General features: G+C 34.1%; 3 protein-coding genes and 1 non-coding gene across 8 annotated transcripts; 3 read left to right on the top strand and 1 right to left on the bottom strand.

Annotated features, from left to right (window-relative positions):
* The first annotated feature begins 417 nt into the window (after positions 1-417).
* Positions 418-1,834, top strand: LOC108487247 (60S ribosomal protein L23). The gene is made up of 4 exons (XM_017791542.2): positions 418-575; positions 669-953; positions 1,241-1,282; positions 1,604-1,834. Exons 1-4 carry the CDS (start codon positions 563-565, stop codon positions 1,684-1,686), a joined length of 423 nt encoding a protein of 140 aa, XP_017647031.1. The 5' UTR covers positions 418-562; the 3' UTR covers positions 1,687-1,834.
* Positions 1,048-1,153, top strand: LOC128284610 (small nucleolar RNA snoR137). Its single transcript, XR_008275035.1, has one exon. It is a non-coding gene; the product is annotated as a small nucleolar RNA snoR137 (small nucleolar RNA).
* A 998-nt stretch (positions 1,835-2,832) lies between the features above and the next one.
* LOC108487619 (pentatricopeptide repeat-containing protein At2g41080) lies at positions 2,833-5,021 on the bottom strand. The gene has a single exon (XM_017792003.2). The coding sequence runs from the start codon at positions 4,890-4,892 to the stop codon at positions 2,892-2,894; it is 2,001 nt and encodes a 666-aa protein (XP_017647492.1). The 5' UTR covers positions 4,893-5,021; the 3' UTR covers positions 2,833-2,891.
* Positions 5,022-13,919: 8,898 nt separating this feature from the next.
* LOC108489428 (protein PHOSPHATE STARVATION RESPONSE 1-like) lies at positions 13,920-19,869 on the top strand. Of its 5 annotated transcripts, none has more exons than XM_017793977.2 (8): positions 13,920-14,363; positions 16,014-16,769; positions 16,870-17,068; positions 17,158-17,234; positions 17,343-17,382; positions 18,189-18,246; positions 18,565-18,634; positions 19,030-19,869. In XM_017793977.2, the coding sequence occupies exons 2-8, from the start codon at positions 16,140-16,142 to the stop codon at positions 19,390-19,392; spliced, it is 1,437 nt and encodes a 478-aa protein (XP_017649466.1). In that variant the 5' UTR covers positions 13,920-14,363; positions 16,014-16,139; the 3' UTR covers positions 19,393-19,869. The 5 variants fall into 5 exon arrangements, with proteins under 5 accessions (XP_017649466.1, XP_017649465.1, XP_052877127.1 ...); XM_017793976.2 differs by having other exon boundaries at positions 15,888-16,769; XM_053021167.1 differs by having other exon boundaries at positions 13,921-14,417; positions 16,133-16,769.
* Positions 19,870-21,969: the final 2,100 nt, after the last annotated feature.

Raw genomic sequence — 21,969 nt, 5'->3', positions numbered from 1 at the left:
TGGTTCATTCTTTTACACACATGAGTTTTAATTTGGTTAAAATATGTTATATAGTATTCTGTGTTCTTTGTAAATTAGAAATTTAATCTAGGAATTTATTTTGTCTAACAGTTAACATTATTAAAATTATTTTAATAAATTTAAATTAGTTACAATGAATCTTTTTATTTAAATAGTTATTGAGTGAGTATTTTCTTATTTTAAAAATAAAGTTAATAATTAGATTGTATTTTGAAATCTGAATTGAAATTTGAAAAATAAAAAGACTAAAGTTTTGAAAACAAAAATATAAGGATTAAATTTTAAATTTATAAAAAGTAAATAAATTTATGTTTATATTTTAACCTTTTGATTTTAACTTGGGGTAGAAGTTAGGATGACTCTATAGAACGCTGCGTTTACGTTCAAGAAAAGTTAAAACGGGGATAGGCAACCTTGTGCTATGTAGCCAAACAATCCAAAATTCTCAGACAAAACCCTAGGGCAGCTTATATTTATATGTTGAAGCAGCGCTTGCTCCCAAAAAGAGGCTAACAGAGGAGCAGAGAAGGGCCGATCCAAAATGTCGAAGCGAGGTACAAGTCATTCATTTCCCCTCGCTTTACATCTCACCTAACAAAACCCCCCAGCGATCTCAACTATTCTTTTTCCCTTTTAATTTGCAACAGGAAGGGGAGGTAGTGCGGGGAACAAGTTCAGAATGTCGCTGGGTTTACCGGTGGCGGCTACGGTGAACTGCGCGGACAACACTGGGGCCAAGAACCTTTACATCATTTCTGTCAAAGGAATCAAAGGGCGTCTCAACAGGCTCCCATCGGCTTGCGTCGGTGACATGGTCATGGCCACCGTAAAAAAAGGAAAGCCCGATTTGAGGAAGAAGGTGTTGCCCGCCGTCATCGTCCGACAACGCAAACCTTGGCGTAGAAAGGACGGCGTCTACATGTACTTCGAAGGTCAAAAATAATTCCCTTTGTTTCCCCCATTTTTTTTATTTGCCTTTAGTTGCTTCTTTTGATAATGGGGGGTACTCGATTTTGATTATTTTTTGTTTCTCTTTAATGGGAAGCATAGAGTAAAGGGAAATTGCCAGTTTTAAACAGCATGATGCTGTTGTTTATCTATTGCATCGTGTTACCTGTCTGCTGGTATATTTGATTTAGTTGTTACCATGTAAAACTATTAGTATTTCTGTGTTTTTTTTTTTTGAACTTAGTTTGGGTTTTTATCTATATGTTTGCAGATAATGCTGGTGTCATTGTCAATCCCAAGGGAGAAATGAAAGGTAAACCAACCCTCTTCTTCATTCTATTTGGACATACCCAGTTAGAATAATATTTGCTTGTGGAATTGTGGGGTTTCAAATGAAGTGTGACAAAGTCAGATATGAAATTAAAAAACATGTTTGTGTGTCTAAATTCATTGTAGTAAAGAATGCAATTTAGAAATCTGGGTTATCTTCTCTAAACTTATGTTTTTGTTAGGCTGGTTCTGTCAGTGTCTTAGCCTCTTGATTTGCAGTTTCAGTGGCAGAAAGTTATATGTTGTTGCATTGTTGGATTTGATCTTTAAAAGCTCATTGCGTTCATTGATTTGGTAATTACAGGATCTGCTATCACTGGTCCCATCGGAAAGGAGTGTGCTGACCTGTGGCCTAGAATTGCAAGTGCTGCCAATGCTATTGTTTGAAAGGTTTCCATGGTTTTGTTTGCTACTGTTGATGTTATCTTTCAATTACTTACAACATATTTTGAGAGATTTTGATCAGACAATGTTACATCTAGTTGTCTAAAACTTATTTCTGGTTTCTTTTTATGGAATTACAACAGTTTTAGCATGCTTCCATCTTTCTTTTTCAGCTTTTAAGTAGAACTCAACAAATCCCTCTAAATGTGATTTGACTTTTTGAACATCACAATTGTTCTTATATATGCCTATTTGCATGGTCACAATTGTTCTTTTCATCCAGCAAGCCTCGTAACTTGGGGAACCATTCTAGCATTCCTACAGATTCTGTTAAAAGTTGCTTTTGTTTCCTTGCTTTAAGTGATTGCATGATAAGCTTAATCATGTCTGAATTTATTTATGGCATGATAATTTATATTACATTTTAAACACGAAAGTGATACGTGCATGGTAAAATATTGGTTGTTATATGAAAATAATATAATAATAGGTACACGTTTTATTTAGAAATATATATGATTCTATCAGTTATAAAATGGGCAAATATTATGAGTTAAAATCTCAATTTTATATTATTTAATTATTCCTTTTAATGCATTGTATCAAAGAAGTATTCTGCCACAGTTTTGTTTTATCCAATAAAAACTTACTTTTTTATTTCACTTGTACAAAGGAAGCGATATCCTATCGAAATTCACCTTTTATAGATCAACTGAATTAAATCTCCGATTCCTACTTTCATTCTGTTAATGAGTAATGGTAATGGAGCATTTGATTGGGACGGCATCCTTTGATAGCATGATTCAAATCCAAATCCGTCTACCTATTATAAAATGATTGATAATTCACGTTGAACTGCTAAAAATGAAGGTGATTTATACTAGAAATGATGTTGAGAACCATTAAAAATCAGAGGTTTTAAAGGGTTTCATTATGTTGGAGCTTTGATAGGCCACCTGAGTTCCCTTTCTCTTGGAATGGGGAGAGCTGGTATAAACTCTTTTGTGGAGAGAGCTTTTATAGAGGAAAAAGCCCTATTACACATAGAGTGGCAATAATGGTATGGTTACTTCAGAGTGACTTGATGGTGGTGTGAGAGTTCGTATGGCAAAATCTAAATCAACTATCTAGATTAAATGAAATTACTAATTAGAAAAAAAAAATTTAAATTCCAATATCAGCTATAAAGGGTGGCTGCAAAATTCCTCTCACCAGTAATCTCTACAAGAACATTTTCCATTTTGGAAATGATGAAATCTACTAGCATCTCGTACAATAATTTCTCTATTTTTGATCGCTGATATGATCTTAAAAGCAACATGGCAATCACTGCAGATCCTCAAATTCTTCATCACCCTTATAGGGGCTCCAGCAGGAGTATTCATTAGAGCAAATGCAATAGCCATTTTTTCACTATGGTGACTCAACCTGTATTCTTTCTCCTCATTATCCATGTCATGTAGAACTAAACTTGTGTCAGGCACATATCCGTGTGACTTCATCTCAGCGGTCAGTTCCTTCAAGTACAAATCAATCTCCTCCGATTGCGGATGCGCTTTATCACTCATGCAAAACTGATGAACTTGATTCTTGATTTCCAACCAACTTATGCCAGGCTCTTTCTTCACCCTCCTATCTCTCATGGTTTTTCTTACCACCGAAACCTCCAGCCACCTTTTTGCAGATGCATGAATGTTCGAAAGGAGAACATAGGAAGCTGAATCCTGAGGATCAAGCTTAAGCACTTCTTCAGCTACTTCTCTTGCCATGTCGGCATTCTTGTGGATCTTACATGCAGACAACAAAGTTTTCCATATGATAGCATCTCCTTTCACCGGCATTGATCTTATCATAGCTTCTGCTTCATTCAAACAGCCAGACCTACCGAGCAAGTCGACTATGCAAGTATAGTGTTGTACCCTAGGCTTTATTCCATACTTCTCTGTCATCAAGTTAAGGAACTCAAGTCCTTTATCTTTAAGCCCACAGTGACTGCAAGCATAAAGCAAGCTCAAGAAAGTAACATCATTTGGCTCCAATCCTTCTTTTTCCATATGTTCAAACAACTCAACTGCTTCCACTCCTCTTCCGTGAAACCCATATGCAGCGATCATCGAGCTCCATGACACAAGATCTGCTACTTCACATTCCATGAAAACCTTAATGGAATCTTCCAAGCAACCACACCTTGAATACATGCTAATCAATGTACTTATCACATCGATAACTGAGCTTGCACTGGTTTTAATCACCTCAGCATGAATCTGCTGACCTTGTCCTAAGGTTGCCAACTCTGAACATGAACTCAGGACACTAACAAATGTAATCTTATCAGGTCTAAAACCAGTCATCTTCATCATACTGTAAAGGGCCAAAACACTCTCACCATAGCCGTTTTGAGCATTCCCTGCAATGAGAGTATTCCAAGCAACCATATTACGAATTGGCATTGATTTAATTACCGCTTCCCCTTCCTCCAAACTTCCACATTTCATATACATGTGAGCTAAGGAACTCCCAACAACTAAATGAATCCCAAACCCGCATTTCATCACACAACAATGAACTTGCCTCCCTACTGACAAAGCTTTCAATCCGGCACACCCTCTCAGAACACTAGAAAGAGTGAAGTCATCCGGCCTGAACCCAGAAACATGCATTTCTCTGAACACACTTAGTCCCTCCTCATTAAACTCGAACTGGATATACCCCACAACAAGCGCATTCCACGTGGCGGCATTTCTTTCAGGCATTTCATCGAACAACTTTTTGGCACTATCCAAGTCCCCAACAAGCAAATGTCCATTGATCAAAATGTTACGAGACATTACATTCTTCACAACCATCACATTATACAAGGAAACGGCAGCTTGTAAGTTCCCGAACTTGGAATACATGTTGAGCAAGTGATTGGATATAAACCTATCTTTTGAGGACCCAGATGTGATGACCAAAGAATGAAGCTGTTTGCCAAGAGATGGCGAGTTTTGCGGTATGCAAGATTGGATGAGGTGGGAAAACAGAGGTGGGTCTGCCCATATTTGAGGATAGAACCTATCAAAGGCTTCCTTTGTGAGTCCTTTGGAGCAGAGATCGGTGAATTCTAAGGTGAAATTAGGAGCAGATTCAGAGGCGGCATTCGTAGAAAGGAAACGAAAGGAAGAATAGAAACGCAAGTAACTACTCGGACAATACCTACCCCGACCCATGGGACCAAGACCCGACCAGCTATGTCATTTCCATATCTATATCTATAATGCGGCACGAGTAACCTGTAAATTAATTGAAGATTTTCGTTGATGTTTGTTTGTTTTTAAATTAGCTTTATCGATAAATGATGGAATAAAATTGTGATTTTATATTTTTTTATTTATTTTAATAAGATGATGTTAAATTAGGATTTTTTTATTTTAGTATTTTTAGTTAAATTTGAATCTAATTTTATGTTAGATTAAAATTTTAAAATTTTGTTTATATATTTTATTTAAAATTATATGCCATTATTTTCATTTGTTTGAGTTAAACAATATATTCTGCAAAGATTTTATAATTAAATATGTTAACAAATATTTTTCATGAATAATAAGCAAATAAATAATAAACAAACATTTTAGATATAAATAATTATATACAAATATATAAATAAAATAAATGCACAAACAATAATAATTTTATTAATATATAGTAATGGAATAATAGATAAATTTTAACGGAACTTTAGATGAAGATAAATAAATTGTGTTCGTGTTCGTATTCGGTTCATGAAATAAACGAGCTTCAAAGATTCATTTATATTCATTTATTTAACTTAAAAAATAAACACAAATAAATAAAAACCGAACCATTCATTCATTTACCACTCTAATTACGAATTAATTCGATATTAACTTTACCAATAAAATTAGAATAATCCATTAACCACCTAATTTCCTGGTACTTACATGGACTAAGTATTTTCATACCTTTGTGGGCCTTTCATGGGATAAAGTGATACTAAAACCTTTTGATAATTAAGGCACTCTTTTCTCCCTCCTTTTCCTCTCCTTTCGGCACTAGAAGAGTCAGACCTAGGCATGAATGTCATTACCTTTTCAATCACTGCAAACCTTACTTTTTCCTCACACTCTCTCTCCATCTTTCTGAATTTATATATGTTTCCCTGAAAGTTTACCATGTGCAACCCCCCAACGGATGGATCTATCGGATGTGACAAACACTATCTACTTTTTTTTGGGAGGCTAACCTATCCAAAAAAATGCTGGTAACATGCATCCCAATCACTATCCGTATGACATTGGAAAAAAGCAAAGTGGAAACGACAACATTTGGTGATTATGATTCGGATTCTGATTTCAGACAAATGACTAACTGCCACCTAATATCGTAGTCTCTTCGTGTCATGTAGGAATTAGATGCAATGCATGAAAGAAAAGCTTACACTTTCATGCTTTATTTGAAACCGTATATACATGTATCCATTGCCCTCCTTGCTTTAATCTTGTAAGCTCTCCTGCTTTGAGTGATACATTGGATTATTACATTTTTGAAAATGCAAATCTTGAAGAGAATCCGGTTCTTGAAGTGGGAAAAGAAAGTATCAAACCATGAGCATGGTGTTAAACTTATCAGTGTACGAAGAAGGCCGAACTGCGTGTTAAAACAGTTGGTTTGGAAGGTCAAGTCACAGTGGTGGAGGCAAAGGCAAAGAAGCAGCATGCAGTTCAGCTATGACTTCCACAGCTATTCGCTCAACTTTGATGATGGATTTTCCCGTAACGAACTGAATCCAACACCGTGAAGAATCTGATTGGTTTCGGTTGTTTGAGGCAATTTGATGCATAAATGAAGTAGGTTTTGTTTGCCATTTTATGTGTTTACTTGCTTTTCTGTTCTGTAATTAGTATCAAAATCTGAGAGGCCAGTATGCCTTCAGACCTTGTATAGTTGTGTGTATATATATATATATATTTCAAATGCATAGCATATATCAACTGGAAAATACCTTCTCCCTTCTCTCCAAACTAAGAAGAATACCATAGTCCATAAATTTTCTTTTCACTAACCAATATGTGTTTAAGGCTATAATCTCCCAGCAACTGGAAATTAAGAAAAACTCTGCTTATTTTGGCATCGACCGTCTTCATCATTGGCTTGAAAACTAGAGTGAAAGTTAGGGGATGAATGTTGTGCTGAACAAACATAAAGGGAGTTCCAAGTAGTGCTGTTATGTTTCCATTAGAAGCAGTTTTTATCTTTAGTTACTATTTCTATTCATTAAGCTATTGTCTTCATTTATGCTTCTTCCTGTACATGGGGCAGCTTGCTTCTTCAATGACTACAGGGTCCTAGATATTATCTGTGTAACGCCCCTTACCCGAGACCGTTGCCGGAGTCGAGCACAAGGCACTACTAAACTTATTTGAGCACTTAACCAAATTTAGATAATTTATATAATACTTTTCAGACAAGCTGTCCAACTGTGTCATAGTTGCTAAATAATTCATATCTCGAGTTATAAAACTCGAAATCCAAATCCGTAAATTTTCTCTGAATTTATACTCATATATCTACTTACCAATTTTTTCTAGAATTTTGGTCAAGCCAATTAGTACAGTTTATTATTTAAAATCTCCCTGTTTCAGGGTTTGACTACTCTGACCTTTGTGTATTACGAATCAGATATCTCTCTGTATAGAGCTTCAATGACTATGCCGTTTATCTCTAATAAAACTAGACTCAATAAGGAATCTGTACATATAAAGTATGACTTCTAATTATCTTTGTAAAATTTATGGTGAATTTCCAAAGTCAGAACAGGGGATCCAGAAATCGCTCTGGCCCTGTTTCACAAAAATTTAAACATCTCATAAAATATAGCTCATATACCTGTTTTGCTTCTTCCATATGAAAATAGACTCATCAAGATTCGATTCCATAATTTATTCATTATTTAATTTCATTTCTACTATTTTTAGTGATTTTTCAAAGTCAAACTACTGCTACTTACCGAAAACTGTTTTAGTACAAATATTGTTAACTAGTTTATAACATCTTTACTTCAATTCATTCAAACTCTATACATGCCATATAAATCTTTAAACATAAAACAAAAACTACCGGAATTGATCTGAATAGTGTGCCCTGTTGTGTTGATCCGATCTACCCACTCACTTCAAGTCAATCTACATAAAAATATTAAACACACACAAGTAAGCTTATTGAAGCTTAGTAAGCTCATAGGCATATAAACACAAATCATATCAAATATCGTAGCACAATCATATATCTATTAGTTTAACTATTTCATCCTCCAAATCACAATTTCATTAATAACTCATTAGAATAATTTCCATATGGCAACTCACAATTTAACTCCCTTAGGCCCATTTCTCATTTACTTCATTGTCAAATTAAGGAACAATAAGGGAATTGAGTGCTTCATTATCACATTGCCATAGTAAACTATGGACTTTCACATTGTTACGCATCACACACCGAAGCCATAGCCTTGCCATGGTCTTACACGGTTCACATATCATACCGAAGCCATATCCCAGACATGGTCTTATACGGAATCACATTATCACATTATACCGATGCCATAGCCCAGCTATGGTCTTATACGGAGTCACATTATCACATTGCACCGATGCCATAGCCCAGCTATGGTCTTAAACGGGCACACTTATCACATATTTTTCGTCAATTCATCAGGGTCACAGAATAAAAGCACTCAAATCCATTGTTCCTAATAATTTGTACTTTTAGTTACACATTATTCATTAGTTAATGCAAATTGATAGTATTCATCAACAATAAAATACTTTAACAATCATAAGATTTTCATATCAAAACATTGAACTTTGCCATATGAACTTACGGACTAATTTGTAAAAGTCGTAGAAATTGTGGACTATTCTTGAATTTTCTCCTTTCCACGATTCGATTCGTTTTCTTGATATGATGTAAAATATGAAAACCAGCTTTCTCCAGACCTTCTATGGCGTTTTAGCTGAGAAAATATGAAGAAAATGTCTAGATTTTTCAATTACATCATTATTTAACTATTAACTTTTATACTATTTCCAATTTTGCCCCTTGTTCACATTGTTTTCTTGCTTATTTCATACCCAAACCGTCCAGCCATTAACCTTTGGGTCTAATTGCTCTTTAAATCCATCTTTTAAATACTTCAGCTATTTACTCACAATTTAACAAATTTTGCGCTATTTTCAATTTAGTCCTTTTAATTAATTAGCCATCCAAACATTAAAATTTTCTAACTGAAACTTTAATACTAACTCAATGACACTCCATAAATATTTATAAAAATATTTATAGCTCGATTTTCAACTTTGAGGTCTCGATACCTCATTTTTGACCCGTTTGACCTAATAAATTCTTTTAATTCACTAATTTCACCATTTCACAAATTCTTCTAAATTCTTACTTGACTCATAAATATTAAATTACTATCTTGTTCAATCTTATTTGTCGAATTTAGTGATCTCAAATCATCATTTCCGACACCACTGAAAATTAGGCTGTTACAATCTGGTTAGTTGAGGACAAGATTTTGACACTTCAGTATATGCCTTGGATTGTTTCACTATTGAAGAGATATGGTATTGTGGGAATCCCCCGGGGAATAACCATCAACTATAATGATCACACCATCCCACCAAGTAAAATGTAATAACAAATTAGACTTGCTTATGGCTCTAGTTACTTGTCAATACCTAAAAGTTTACTTAAAATTTAAGAAGTTTCGAATAAAAATATTAGATATGAAAAATGAGTTTGGATAAAAAAAATTAGACCTGTTTAAAATATGGATCAAACTTGAGCTTGAACATTTAAGGTTTAAGCTCAATTTAGCCGCTTTTAAGTTTATAATACTTTATATTATGTTATTTTTATATATTATGTAATTTAAAACACGTTTAAAAACTAAACATATACTAAATATATAACACTACTCACATTTAAAAAGTAAACCTATACTAAATATATAATATTTTAGTATAAACATTAAAATAATGTTAAGATAGTTATATAAAATTTTTAATAAATAAAAATATATAAAGTTATTAAATAATAAAATAAAATAAATATATTTTTAAAAATTTAAAAAATAATATGGGCGAACTTGATTAATCTTTTGTAAATATAAACAGATTTAAATAAAATTTATACTCATTTTGAACTAAGCTGAACAAACATAAAATATGTTAATATTATATTTAGGCTTATTTATAAATATCTCTATAATTAATCCATAAAAATTTGTAGGAAATGACAGATACCTGACCTATTAAACCTGTTTGATATGCTTTTTTATTTCACCGATGTGGGAGATCACAAAATCATTTCCCTAATATATTGAAAGCAAGGGTAAATCCCATGCCGTCATTTTAGAGTTAGAATTGCAATATTACTAATTCATAGTTACGAGATATCAATGGTTTTGGTTTCCTAGTAAGGGAAGCACTGACATTTTCTAGAATCTGGCTAGTTGCTGCAACTCTTAGGCTACCTTTGGATGTACGTTTGATCTCATTTCAGTGCGTTTGGAGTACTTTTTGACTAAATCGCACTGTACCAATCCGTTTGGATTGTAAAGAACAAAACGATTGAAGCATCACTCAACACACTGGACACTAATTTCTCCACTGAAGCTTTATGCTCCAGTCAAATGTTTCAACATCCCATTGGTGGTCATTTTTCCTTTTACACCTTTACTCTTATTTTTTCTTCATTTTACTCTTCTTTTTTTTTTTTGTCTCTTTCTTTATTTTACCTTCTACTTCAATAATTTTGTATTTTCATTGTGAGATAATTTTATTAATTTAAAATAATAAACATTTTCCCATTATTTTATAACAAACTAATATACATTATTATCAAAAGAAATTTTAATTTACCATTCATTGAATTAACTATTTTTAGATTATTTATTTTAAATTTTAATTATTTTGATTTAAAATGTTAATTTTTTACTTTATATAGTAAAATATCGAAAGATACATTTTAATATTTATTAAATGAATTTATATATTTACATATTTTAATTATTTTGATTTAAAATAATTATCATTTTATCTAATAAATAATTTAAATTGATTATATAATTCATTAAAATATTTATAATAAAATATTGGAAGATACATTTTAATATTTTATTAAATAAATTTATAAATTCACATATTTTAATAATTTTAAAAAGTAAAATAATTTAAAATTTTTCTATTATATATCAATTTTAATCGATGTCCTTAATAGTCATTTTTTATTCTCACCTCACCGCTACAGCTATGTTTGAATCCAAACACAAACTCCACCATTGTTTCTAATCTCATCGCTACAGTATCTAATATCACCGCTACAGTAACTAATCTCACCGCCACCGCTATTTTTAATCTCACCGAAAGTAAACACACCGTCCATCTAAACTAAGCCTTAGTCAACTCAACCACATCTACAAGGTAGTTAAAAGCGTGGACCAAATTTATGGCCTCTCTGTTACCACTTCCATTAATGCTATGTCTAAAGCATAGCTATGTAAATGAGATTTTGAATGAATATCATCTTTTTTATGTTTTATTTGAATTAGTGTTACAAGTTAATCTAATATCAATTCAATTTAAAATTACTTATTCTTCCATAAAATTTAATTGATATATTAGCTTAATGGTAAAGTTAATTATTTATCTTATATAATATTTTTAAGTTTAAATTTTATTATGATAAAAATATAATTTATTATATAAAAGATAAAATATCTTTATAAAAATATAATTTATTTGTATTTAATAAGATATTTTAATAATTTCATGACTAAATACCTAGTTAACTCGTGACCCCAATAAAACACTTAAAAATATCTATACATACAAGAGTGTTTCTGTTTTTAAGTAAAATAATTTTGTCATATATAAAAATTTTAGATCATTCATCAAAGCTCAAAAGCAACATCCTACTCATCAACAAGTTGAAACAAAATCTTTCCTTCTTACCATCAAATAATTAATTGCATTGAATAAAAATGATTGGAAAGTCTGAGCTTAAATCCTAATTAGGAGATGTAAATCTTCCTGTTATCATGAATGTGTATTTTATATAAGTTTTATCTAGTTTCTGATGTTTGATTTCTTTGGGCAAAAACATTTATATGGGAACTCATCATGCACTCTGCAATTTTCATATACTCCTACTGTATTAACATACATCAATTTTAACACATTTTTCTGTTCTACCTATAACTGCCAAAATCTACCAATAACACTTTTATTTTTTCAGGTTGATTTATTTTGCAATTTGTAGTGAAAATTTCCATGTCGAATTAAATTATTAAACGAAGATAAAAAAGATGAGTAATCGATTGGTTTGGTTCAAAAAATTTAAAAACTAATTTAATCAATTTCATTTTTTTTAGACATTGAAACTGATTGATTTTATAAATCAAATTAAATAAATCGAACCAACTTTTGTCGGAATTGGATTTAATTTTTAGCTGGGTTTGGTTTAGATAATATATTTGAGGGTATTGGATTTATTTGGGGATTGAGCTTGAGTAATATATTTGAATATTAATTGGATTTAAATATTTTAAAATATATTAACATAATTTATATTTCAAAGTTAGTTAATTCAGTTTTGATTTTTCAAAAATGAAATCGAACCGATTAAACAGTTGTACCCGACTTTTGCAATCGACCTAAAATTACAACAAAATAAATCAACCCGACAAAATCGAAATTGACCTATTCGGTCGATTTAGTTGATTTGACCTAACTTTTGCACATCCCTAAGGACAAACAATTTCAAGTTTGTTGGTTTTTTTTTTAAATATTTAAATGGGAAAACTGCATCATTAGTCATTAATTTATACGTAGCTTTTTGTTTTGGTCACTTAAATATTTAAAAGTTTCCATTTAAGTCATTGAACTATTCAAAAATTTTTATTTAAGCCACTAGACTGTCAATTTTTTGTTTTTAAAGTTCCACCAACAAGTTCCAAGTGCGATTCAATGATCAATATGATAGATTAGTACCTATCGACGAGTAGAAGAACATACCTTAAATCTAAGTCAATTTGATAGATCACAGAAAAAACTGTTTGAATTTTGGTTTGTAGGTTCGTGTGACATCCAAAGTTATTTCATGAAAAATAACACTGAATTGCAGAAGAGAAGGGGAAAGAGAGCTTTCAGTCGGTATAGGCAATGCGTACAGAGAAAGTCGAATATCATCGATTTTAATAGTCCAATGACTTAAATGAAAATTTTTGAATAGTTCAGTGATCAAATTGTAAGTTTTTTAGTTAAGTGACTAAAACAAAAACTTACCCATAGTTTAGTGACTAATGGCCTAGTTTACCCCATTTAAATTAAAAAATTTATGAGTAAACTACACCCAATGTTACTAAATTATTAATAAGATAATGTTTTGGTCACTCAACTTCAAAAAGTTAGAAAATGGTCATTAAACTATTTAAAAATTTTCATTTAAACCATTGAACTATTTAAAAGTTTTATTTAAGTTATTAGAGTGATAAGTTTTTCTTTAAAAGTTTGGTTAGCAAGCTCTAAGTGATATGATGGATATGTATCCATTAACAAGTAGAAGAACATATCTTAAATCCAAACCGATTTGACGATCAGTGTTGAAGATCGAAAAAGAAAACTGTTTGGACTTTGATTCGTAGATTCGTGACATTCAAAGTTGTTTCATAAAAAAAATTAATCTGTAAAAGAGAAAGGGAATAAGAACTTCCGATTGGTGCAGGTTGTGGGAATTGAAAAAACCATACAACAATGATTTCAATAGCTCAATGACTTGAATAAAAACTTTCAAATAATTTGATGATCATCTTATAACTTTTTAAAGTTAAATAACCAAAAATACAAACTTACAAATAATTTAGTACCCTTATGTGGAGTTTACCAAAATTTTATTTAAAATCAAGGTCAGTAGTTACCACTAAGACGGAATAGTGGTATGGTGGATGACTGTGTTTGTTATTCAGTTCAATAAATAAAAGAACCATTCGTCTTTGGACACGTAATATATAAATTCTTATGGACCACGTTTCTGTCTGAGATGCCATACCAGAGAAACTCTCCCTATTTATTTTATTTATTTATTTAAAAAGGCTTTAAGTTAATTTAAAACAAAAAAGGAGAGAAAATGCGGAGGGCCCCAATTTTAGCCACTGAGAAGGACCTCACATCCCTAATCGTGCGAACAACGTTAATGCCCACGTGCCACCCATCAGTATTCTTCCAGCCCATCCATCAGCACCGTCCACGTAGACCATCATGGGGCCCCACATCTAATTTCCGGCTATTTTCAACTATTCCCCAGCGTATTCAGCGAGGTTGTATTACACGCGCCACGAAAGGCTCGTGAGACTTTATACTGTTTGTTTTCTTATTAGCTTCAGTGGCAGAAAGTGGCAGAAAGGGCCAAGAGACGAGGCAAAATCGCACTTCGTCACCGTTCACTTCCTTGTTGGGCCTACGCCGGTGACGGAATTTAAAGACAACAAAAAAAAAAGCCCGCTTATAGATACTAGAATAATTTCCCCCACAATCCTTCTTTCTTGCTGTGACCCAAATTTTGGGATTCGATTCTTTTTTGTGGGTTTCAATCCTCTGAGGTTTCTATCAAGTTTTTAGGTAAGAATCGATTTACCCATTTGCTTGTTTTCGCTCAAATTGCCATTTTTGGAGGTAAAAGTTCTAATTTTGTTATTTAATAAAATTTCTGGTAAATTTGGGTGCTTGTTGAAGATGTTTAGGGTTGAAATTGAGCTGGGTTGTCTCTAATTTTTTGGGGTATATTATACTTTGCATGTTGGGATTTATGGATTTTTTGGCTGAAATTCGCATTTTCAATTTATTTTGTTTTTGCTTTTTAGATTTTCTGATGTTTTATTTTTGTCGCTTATTAATTTTTTAGGTGTGGAATTTGTGTATGATGATTATATGTAAAAGCTTTACATGCCTTTTTTTTTTTTTTTGTGTGTGTGTGTGTGTGTGTGTGAAAATTTAGTATTTTCATATAAATTGAATGGTCCCTGAAATATGAAATGCTGGCCTGGTTAAGTATAGGTATTTTAAGGTTGATTGGATTGATGGACCATTGTGGATAAAGGGGGTTGTATAACTTTTATTCTTGAAATGCCATTTTTATTGATATATGGTAAGATTTTTGGAACTTCAAAGCTAAATATGAAGCATATTGAAGGGTAGAGATAGCCACATAGGAAAATAGCGCATGTTGGAGTAATGAAGTTAGCTTGAGCCTTCTTGGTGATGAAGGAAACTGTAAAGAGAGAGTTAGATGTTGCATCTCGTACATAGTCAAGGGCTGGCTGTGTCACAATCTTGTGCAGTTTTGATATAGATTCTGTCATCACAATATCAGCGCACAGGTTATAGATATTCTCATCTTAAGTGGCTTCAAGGGTGGAATCATCATAATTTCCACTTTACAAAGATACTATGAGTTAATAATAGATCAATGCTTGGTTCCTTTCGTTTGTCTGTTTTTTTAGTTTTCTGGTATGCAAACTTGATTCTGCTGTAATGGCTGTCTTCCTGTGCTTTATGAGATTATAATATTTGTTTACTTCATAGTTCATACTTATGTGGCTAATGCCCCAGATGGAGTCTCTGCAATTTTTCTTCTTTACTTTTGTGCTGTATTTAGAATTATGATATAAAACAAGCAATGAAAGAGCACTTAAAAAGTAGATAATAGAGAGAAATTTTCTGGAGAAGGGAGAGGAGTAGAATGGAAAGACAGAGGAATAGGCGAGTGGAACAGGGAGAAACTGGGCAATTGAAATCTTGACACTCTGAAGTCTAATGTCATCTTATAATATCACAGTAACTGGAAGTTACCAGAAATTGAAATAACATGAGTCCATTTAAGCTACTTCCTAAACACCAATAAAATTGAAATACCACATATAACCTTAAATGCCCTAATAATTTCCTAAATACAAATTACATTGAAAATGTAAAAACTATATAATAAATTTCTAGATTATTTCGTTGTCTAACAAGCGTGATCTTGTGCTGCATTGGGAATTTTTTTTGATCCAACTTAAGTCATTTGTTGGCGTCCATTTCTTGTTTAACATGATCACTAACAATGCATGTAAGCACTTATTTTCTTCTTATTTCCCTGTTCAGCTTAAGTTTGGTACCAGTATTTCCTAGGAGTTTTCTGGCGTTGATGTTTTTCCATATACATCCATTATCTTTTTGATCATATTTACTGATGTGAAAAGTTGTGACCTTGTGGGCATTTGCAAGCAGTAATAACTGACAAGGGTGCTTTCTGGAGCTTCTTTGATTTGTTTGAAACAGTATGAACTCTGCCAATTAAGCTAAATATTGATTGACCAAACAATTGACACCCTCATTTTTAATTTAAGCACAACCATGGAGGCACGACCTGCTTTATCCATTCAGAGATCAGGTGCAAGCCAGCTTAGTAACCTTGGGGTATCCGGGGGATTGTCATCATCTTTGTCCATCCCATCAACACATTTGGAAGGGACATACCAAAAGTTACCTGACATTCAACAGGTACCTTCAGAAAGGGAACTGACGACTAGGCCTCAGGTCCATGCAACTCGTGTACCTACCAATAATGGGGTAGTTGGTCACATATTTTCATCATCCTCTGGATTTTCAAGTGATCTTCATTACTCATCTGTATTACCAAATGAAAAGCATTCTAGAAATAGTCCTTTCATTTCTCAGTCGCCAGCTGATACTGCATCACTGCCGTTATCACAATCGTCAAGTTCACTGCTGCCACAACCTACAATACCAAGTTGTTGCAACAAAGAAAATAGTGGTTCTTGGTGTACAGATCCAGATTTTCTTGATTTTCCTGTAAGCACCCCTGTCCAGAGTGGTCAAGTAGAAAACATTCAGAGATCTGAGGACTTCAGCAAACAAAATGATTGGCAGGAATGGGCAGACCAGCTTATCACTTGTGATGATGCATTGACCTCCAATTGGAATGAGCTTCTTGTTGACAATGTCACGAATCTGGAACCGAAGGTGTGGATGCTTTCATACTATGGAACATAAAGCTTAACCAGCTAACTTAATACCTTTTGGCATTGTTTATCTTTTCGTATTTCCCTTCTTGTTGCTTCAGATGGCATGTCAGGTGGCAAAACCATGCACAACCATGCCTACTCAGAATCAGCAGCTTCCTTCTCCATCTGTAGAAAATCTCCGTGTTGTAAACCCCTCTTCATCAGCAAATAATGCCCCAGCAAAGCCACGAATGCGGTGGACTCCTGAACTTCATGAAGCCTTTGTTGAAGCTGTCAACCAATTGGGAGGCAGTGAAAGTGTGTAACTTTCAGTTCTCATGAAATTGTTTCCAAAAGTCATTAGGCTTATGTTATGTTTCAATTCAGTTGGTATTTTCAACTTACAGGAGCTACTCCAAAGGGCGTGTTGAAGCTTATGAAAGTTGACGGCTTGACTATTTACCATGTTAAAAGTCACTTGCAGGTAAATGCACCTTTCTTTTAATTATTAAAATAATTTCTTTCAAATGTGTGGTACAAGACACTGGTTAGATCATCCTTTTAACTGGAGATATCACTCTCTTAACCGCAGAAATATAGGACAGCTAGATACAGACCAGAGTCATCAGAAGGTATATGTCAAGCTCCCTTTAAATTTCTTTCTCATGTACTTCTCTGCAAGAATGCATCTATTGCCTGTTTTTCTTTATTTTAAAATATACATGTTTAGAAAGGGTGGTTTATTCCTTGATATTTGTTCTATGTTTTCTCTTAGTGACTTATGTTAGGATTGAGGGGGATTGTTGAGAGCTTTATAGTCCATATTGTCCTCACCATGAAGTGGATCAATTTTTTTTTTTTAATTCAGTTAATTGGTTCTAGAATCTTTAGCTGTCCATTGAAATTTTATTATGCATGTCTACATTGCACTCAACAATCCTCACCTCCCATTGAAGGTTGTAGCAATTTAAGTGAATGGATGGATGGATCTTTGAGACTTGAGAGGTGTATGGTCCATCTTGTCCTCATTAATGAAGTGGAGATGATTTTTTTTCTCCATCTGGTTTAACCGGTTCCAGAATCTCAGCTGTCTGGTGAAAATGTTTTTCTTCATTTGCTCACTTTCTGCCTCTCCTTGATTTATCCATGGAACTGGTTACTTTTTGTAGTTGACATGGACAATTTTAAGATTAGAATCAAGAGAAAAATATGGAATCGGCGTGTATCCCTAGGGTTCCACACACACTTATGTGGATGAATAATATACAAAATTGCAAGTATGTTTATAAAGCACATGTCTACTTCTCAACAGATACTTTGCTTATTTGGATCATAACACATATAAATAACTTATGTGTGTTGGATTGTCGAAATGTCTAAAAGTATGCTTTGGGGATGGCATTGTCTATCTAGCTGAAATAATGAATCTTGCTTGCAGGATCCTCTGAGAAAAAATTGACTTCCATGGAAGAAATATCATCTCTGGACTTGAAAACGTAAGTAATTTTTAGTGATTTCCAATGATGTCTAGTTAATACTGCATGGTATCCTTTTTTCTGGCTTAATGAATTGCATCAGTGGCATTTCTGAGCTTCTGCTTTTACACACCGTGTGCTTTAATAGAGTCTGAGAAGTATACTCAGTAATTATTTAGATCTTTGTTTTTATGAATGACTGGGGTTGCATTTTGCTAAGATTTAATTATAGAAAACTCCAAATGGAATCCCTAAGGACATTACGTTATGTACCTAATATCAAGGTCTAATGAAGCTTCAGCCAGTTGATTTGCTTAATTTATTTTTGAACTGGAACAGGGGTATGGGAATCACTGAAGCTTTGCGGTTACAGATGGAAGTCCAGAAGCGGTTGCATGAACAGCTTGAGGTATGAATTTGAACAGAAAAACTTCTTTTCTCCCTTTTAAAGGAAACTGTTCTTTCGTACGCTTTTCAGTTGGATATTATGCATTATACCTATCAGTTATGGGCATTTTAGACAAGGGTGTTGCTATTGCTGAGTCATCATATTATATGTAAATCACTTATTATTCTTAGGATGGGACCTGCTGTCTAGAATTTATTTTGTAGGATACTGGCTTTTGCTATTATAGTCAGTTAAAGAGATGTTTGTAATGATCCATTACGCCTTGTGGAGGTGTGCACCAATTATAGTCAAAGTTGTCAATGAACCCTTCACTCATCGATGTTTCAAATTCTTTCTATGGGGTCTATTGGTGTAATGTTTATGGATTATTTTTGTTTTCTATTTTTCTTCTGCAGATTCAAAGAAATTTGCAGTTGCGAATAGAAGAACAAGGGAGGTACCTCCAAATGATGTTTGAGAAGCAAAAGTCAGGTTTAGATAAGCTGAAGGTATCATCTTCTAACCCGGAGAATCCAGCAGCTACTTCAGATGCTACCAAAGAGGCTCCAACAAAAAGTGAACTGGAATCCTCCCAGAGGGATCATTTAGATTCTGGAACTGGCACTGTTAATAATGCCAAGTCCATGCTGGAGAGAAGTTCACGAGAAATGGGTGGAGAGGATATGGCAACTGAAGCTGGTGATCTAGAGAAAACCAAAGCCCGGGTTTCTGAGACGAGTCCAGAACTAGCCGCAAAGCGTTCACGAATCGAAGAATAAGTTATAACAGCTTGGAACTGAGTAGCATACTATTTCATGGATGAACTTAATAGTAGGATAGACCAAGTTGAGGTAAGGTTAGAGCTTTTGAAGTTTTAAGGTCCTCTTCCTTCTTGTTAAGTCCTTGTAAACAAATTTGCTTAAGCAGTCGGGTATTTAGTTGGAAAAAAACAAAACAAAACAAAAAAAAAAAAGCTTATGAAAATGTTTGAGTTTTGAGTATCAAAGTCTCCAACATCCTCAAGTGAAATTGCATTAGGTAAGGCAGTGAAGGAGCCCAATTTTTTAGGGAATATACATATCTTAAACATGTTGGAAGATGTGAATGATATTCCCCATTCGGAGATTTGTACATGGCTCCAATGTATTGTATTTTTTTTAGTATTTTATTTCCATCTGAGTAAAGGGACAATTAGAACTATTATCCAGTGTGTTATGTAGATAAATAATATAAACGGCATTTGACCCTTTGTTTCATTATTTCCAGCTTATATGATAATGATGGTAAGCCATTGGACTAGTGTATGGTTTTTTCTCTTCTTCAGAAAGGCGGATAGAGATGTTGCAAAAATTGCAGCAGCAATCGTTGCTAGAATTAAATATGCCTCAGATAAGAACAATGATAGCTATAAGAATCCTACCTATTGTTGGACTTGGGACTTAAACTGCAATGTGTTAATCCATCAATATCTCCACACAAGCATGAGTCCAACAAAAGCATTTTCCAGAAACGTTTTGGGATACTCCATCACTGGGAATCGAGCCTGTTAACTCATTGTAGGAGAAATCAATTTCACCGTAACAACGAAAGTTGTCCACGACACCGAGTTCAGTAAGCTCTTACCTCTTGAAATGGACCACCCCTCCTAATCCCTCCAACAACTATAACAATACTGAATATGGTGGGAGTTGTGGCCGGGGTTTCCGATGCAATGAACAATGTTTGTGGTTGATTGGGTACCTCATCCGCCAAGCTATTCTTCGTTTTGACTTTTCTTGGATTAAGCCGGCAATTGACTTGCTTTGGATTTGAGTTACTAATAACAGGCTTGGGTAAGGAAAATTTATTGATCGTCTTTGTTTGTAATATTCATTGGGCTGTAGTGTGTTAGAGGCAGAATGTTGGGCTTTGTTTTGGTAGGGTTGTGGTAAACATAACTTGCTGTTTGCGTTATTGTATTCTTCCAATAATAAGTTGTAGAGTTTTGACTGGTTTCTTCCACTAGTTTTCTTGCGTTCGACGGCATCCTGAGTTAACAATGGCAGACGAGACTAACCATTTGCTTAAGAGGCTTACTTTGACTGGTGCTGAGGGGGAGGAAGTCTCTTTTGGTATCAAAGATGAGTTTTCGGTGCAACTGGGTTCTGAGAATTGGGCAGTAGGGAAGTTGATTACTGATGTTGCTTTTAACAGAGATGCCTTGGTGCGAGTGTTCAAGAATGTTTGGTATACCGATGATGAGGTAACCTTTATTTATCTAAACTCTAATACGTTGCTAGTCAAATTCGGTTCGAAAAAGGATAAGAAGAAGATAATGGACCTAGAACCTTGGAGTTTTGATAAAATGTTGTTTGTGTAGAAAGATTACGAGCCATCTTTTAGTCCTAGGGACAATGATTTTTCACTGGTGCCATTTTGGATTCGGTTTTACAATGTACCATTAGGTTGGATGAACAGGCTTGCTGAGAGGGGCAGTAGGAGAGGTGATGGCTATTGACTGGCGTGACAGAGAAGGTGGGTGGGGAGAATATATCAGGGTGCGAGTTTGGTTGGATATCACTAAGCCGCTTCAGAGGGTGGTCAAAATGGGTACTCAGACGGGGCCTCTTAATGGTAAAATATGAACGGCTATCGAATTTTTGCTATGGTTGTGGGTTAATTGGCCATTCAGTAGAAGCATGCAAAACTTCAACTGACTGAAGGAATGGAGGAGGCCGACTTGCAATTTGGTGAGTGGTTGCGAGTACCATTGCCGAAAAGACCGAGGCAAAGACCAAGTAAGACAGGTAAGTCGGCTAGTCATAGAGATATTGAGGTGGTTGAGGGAGCAAAGGGGGATGGTTCATCGTCCTCCAAGGGTCCTGCTAATGGGACAAGGGTGAATGCTCTAAAGTTTGAAGTGGGGGTTGAGTCACAGGTGAAGAGTGATGATAAAGGTTCCTCCACTTTTGAAGGAACCGAACCGCCTTCATGCGACGCCAATGACGCTTTGAAGCAACAGGTGAAGGGGAAGGATACTGATGATGGTACTCAGGGACTTGAATTTCGAGGTATCCCTAAGCTAAATCCTTCTAAACAGTCTTCGGGTGATTTTTAAATTGAATTAATTACATTATTTGACACTACAATGTTATCTTACTTTTAAATCTTTATGAGTAGGCAATGCCATGTGAACTGAAATAATTTGGTCCATACATCAGAACACGACTTCTAATTCACTTTTGATCACCTAGCCGTACAAAGGCAAGTTGCAGTATAAATTCAAACCATTAGTATTTCAAGCCCTTCTGTTTCTATATTTGCATAACATAAAATTGACATAAACCATTAACTAAAGCAAGATTGGTCAACTAGAA

This window comes from Gossypium arboreum, chromosome 11 (genome assembly GCF_025698485.1).
Source record: "Gossypium arboreum isolate Shixiya-1 chromosome 11, ASM2569848v2, whole genome shotgun sequence".
Classification (NCBI taxonomy): Eukaryota; Viridiplantae; Streptophyta; class Magnoliopsida; order Malvales; family Malvaceae; genus Gossypium; species Gossypium arboreum.
The sequence above is the reverse complement of the archived record's forward strand: the minus strand, read 5'-3'. Positions and strand labels throughout refer to the sequence as shown.

What these genes read in the sequence shown, in the direction of transcription:
- LOC108487619 (XM_017792003.2), bottom strand. Translation starts at nt 4,892, where the DNA reads ATGGGTCGGGGTAGGTATTGTCCGAGTAGTTACTTGCGTTTCTATTCT.
- LOC108487247 (XM_017791542.2), top strand. An exon ending in CGTCTACATGTACTTCGAAG is followed by an intron (nt 954 to 1,240) that starts GTCAAAAATAAT and finishes ATATGTTTGCAG; the next exon opens with ATAATGCTGGTGTCATTGTC. An exon ending in TCCCAAGGGAGAAATGAAAG is followed by an intron (nt 1,283 to 1,603) that starts GTAAACCAACCC and finishes TGGTAATTACAG; the next exon opens with GATCTGCTATCACTGGTCCC.
- LOC108489428 (XM_017793977.2), top strand. Translation starts at nt 16,140, where the DNA reads ATGGAGGCACGACCTGCTTTATCCATTCAGAGATCAGGTGCAAGCCAG. An exon ending in CAGACCAGAGTCATCAGAAG is followed by an intron (nt 17,383 to 18,188) that starts GTATATGTCAAG and finishes TCTTGCTTGCAG; the next exon opens with GATCCTCTGAGAAAAAATTG. An exon ending in GGTTGCATGAACAGCTTGAG is followed by an intron (nt 18,635 to 19,029) that starts GTATGAATTTGA and finishes TTTCTTCTGCAG; the next exon opens with ATTCAAAGAAATTTGCAGTT.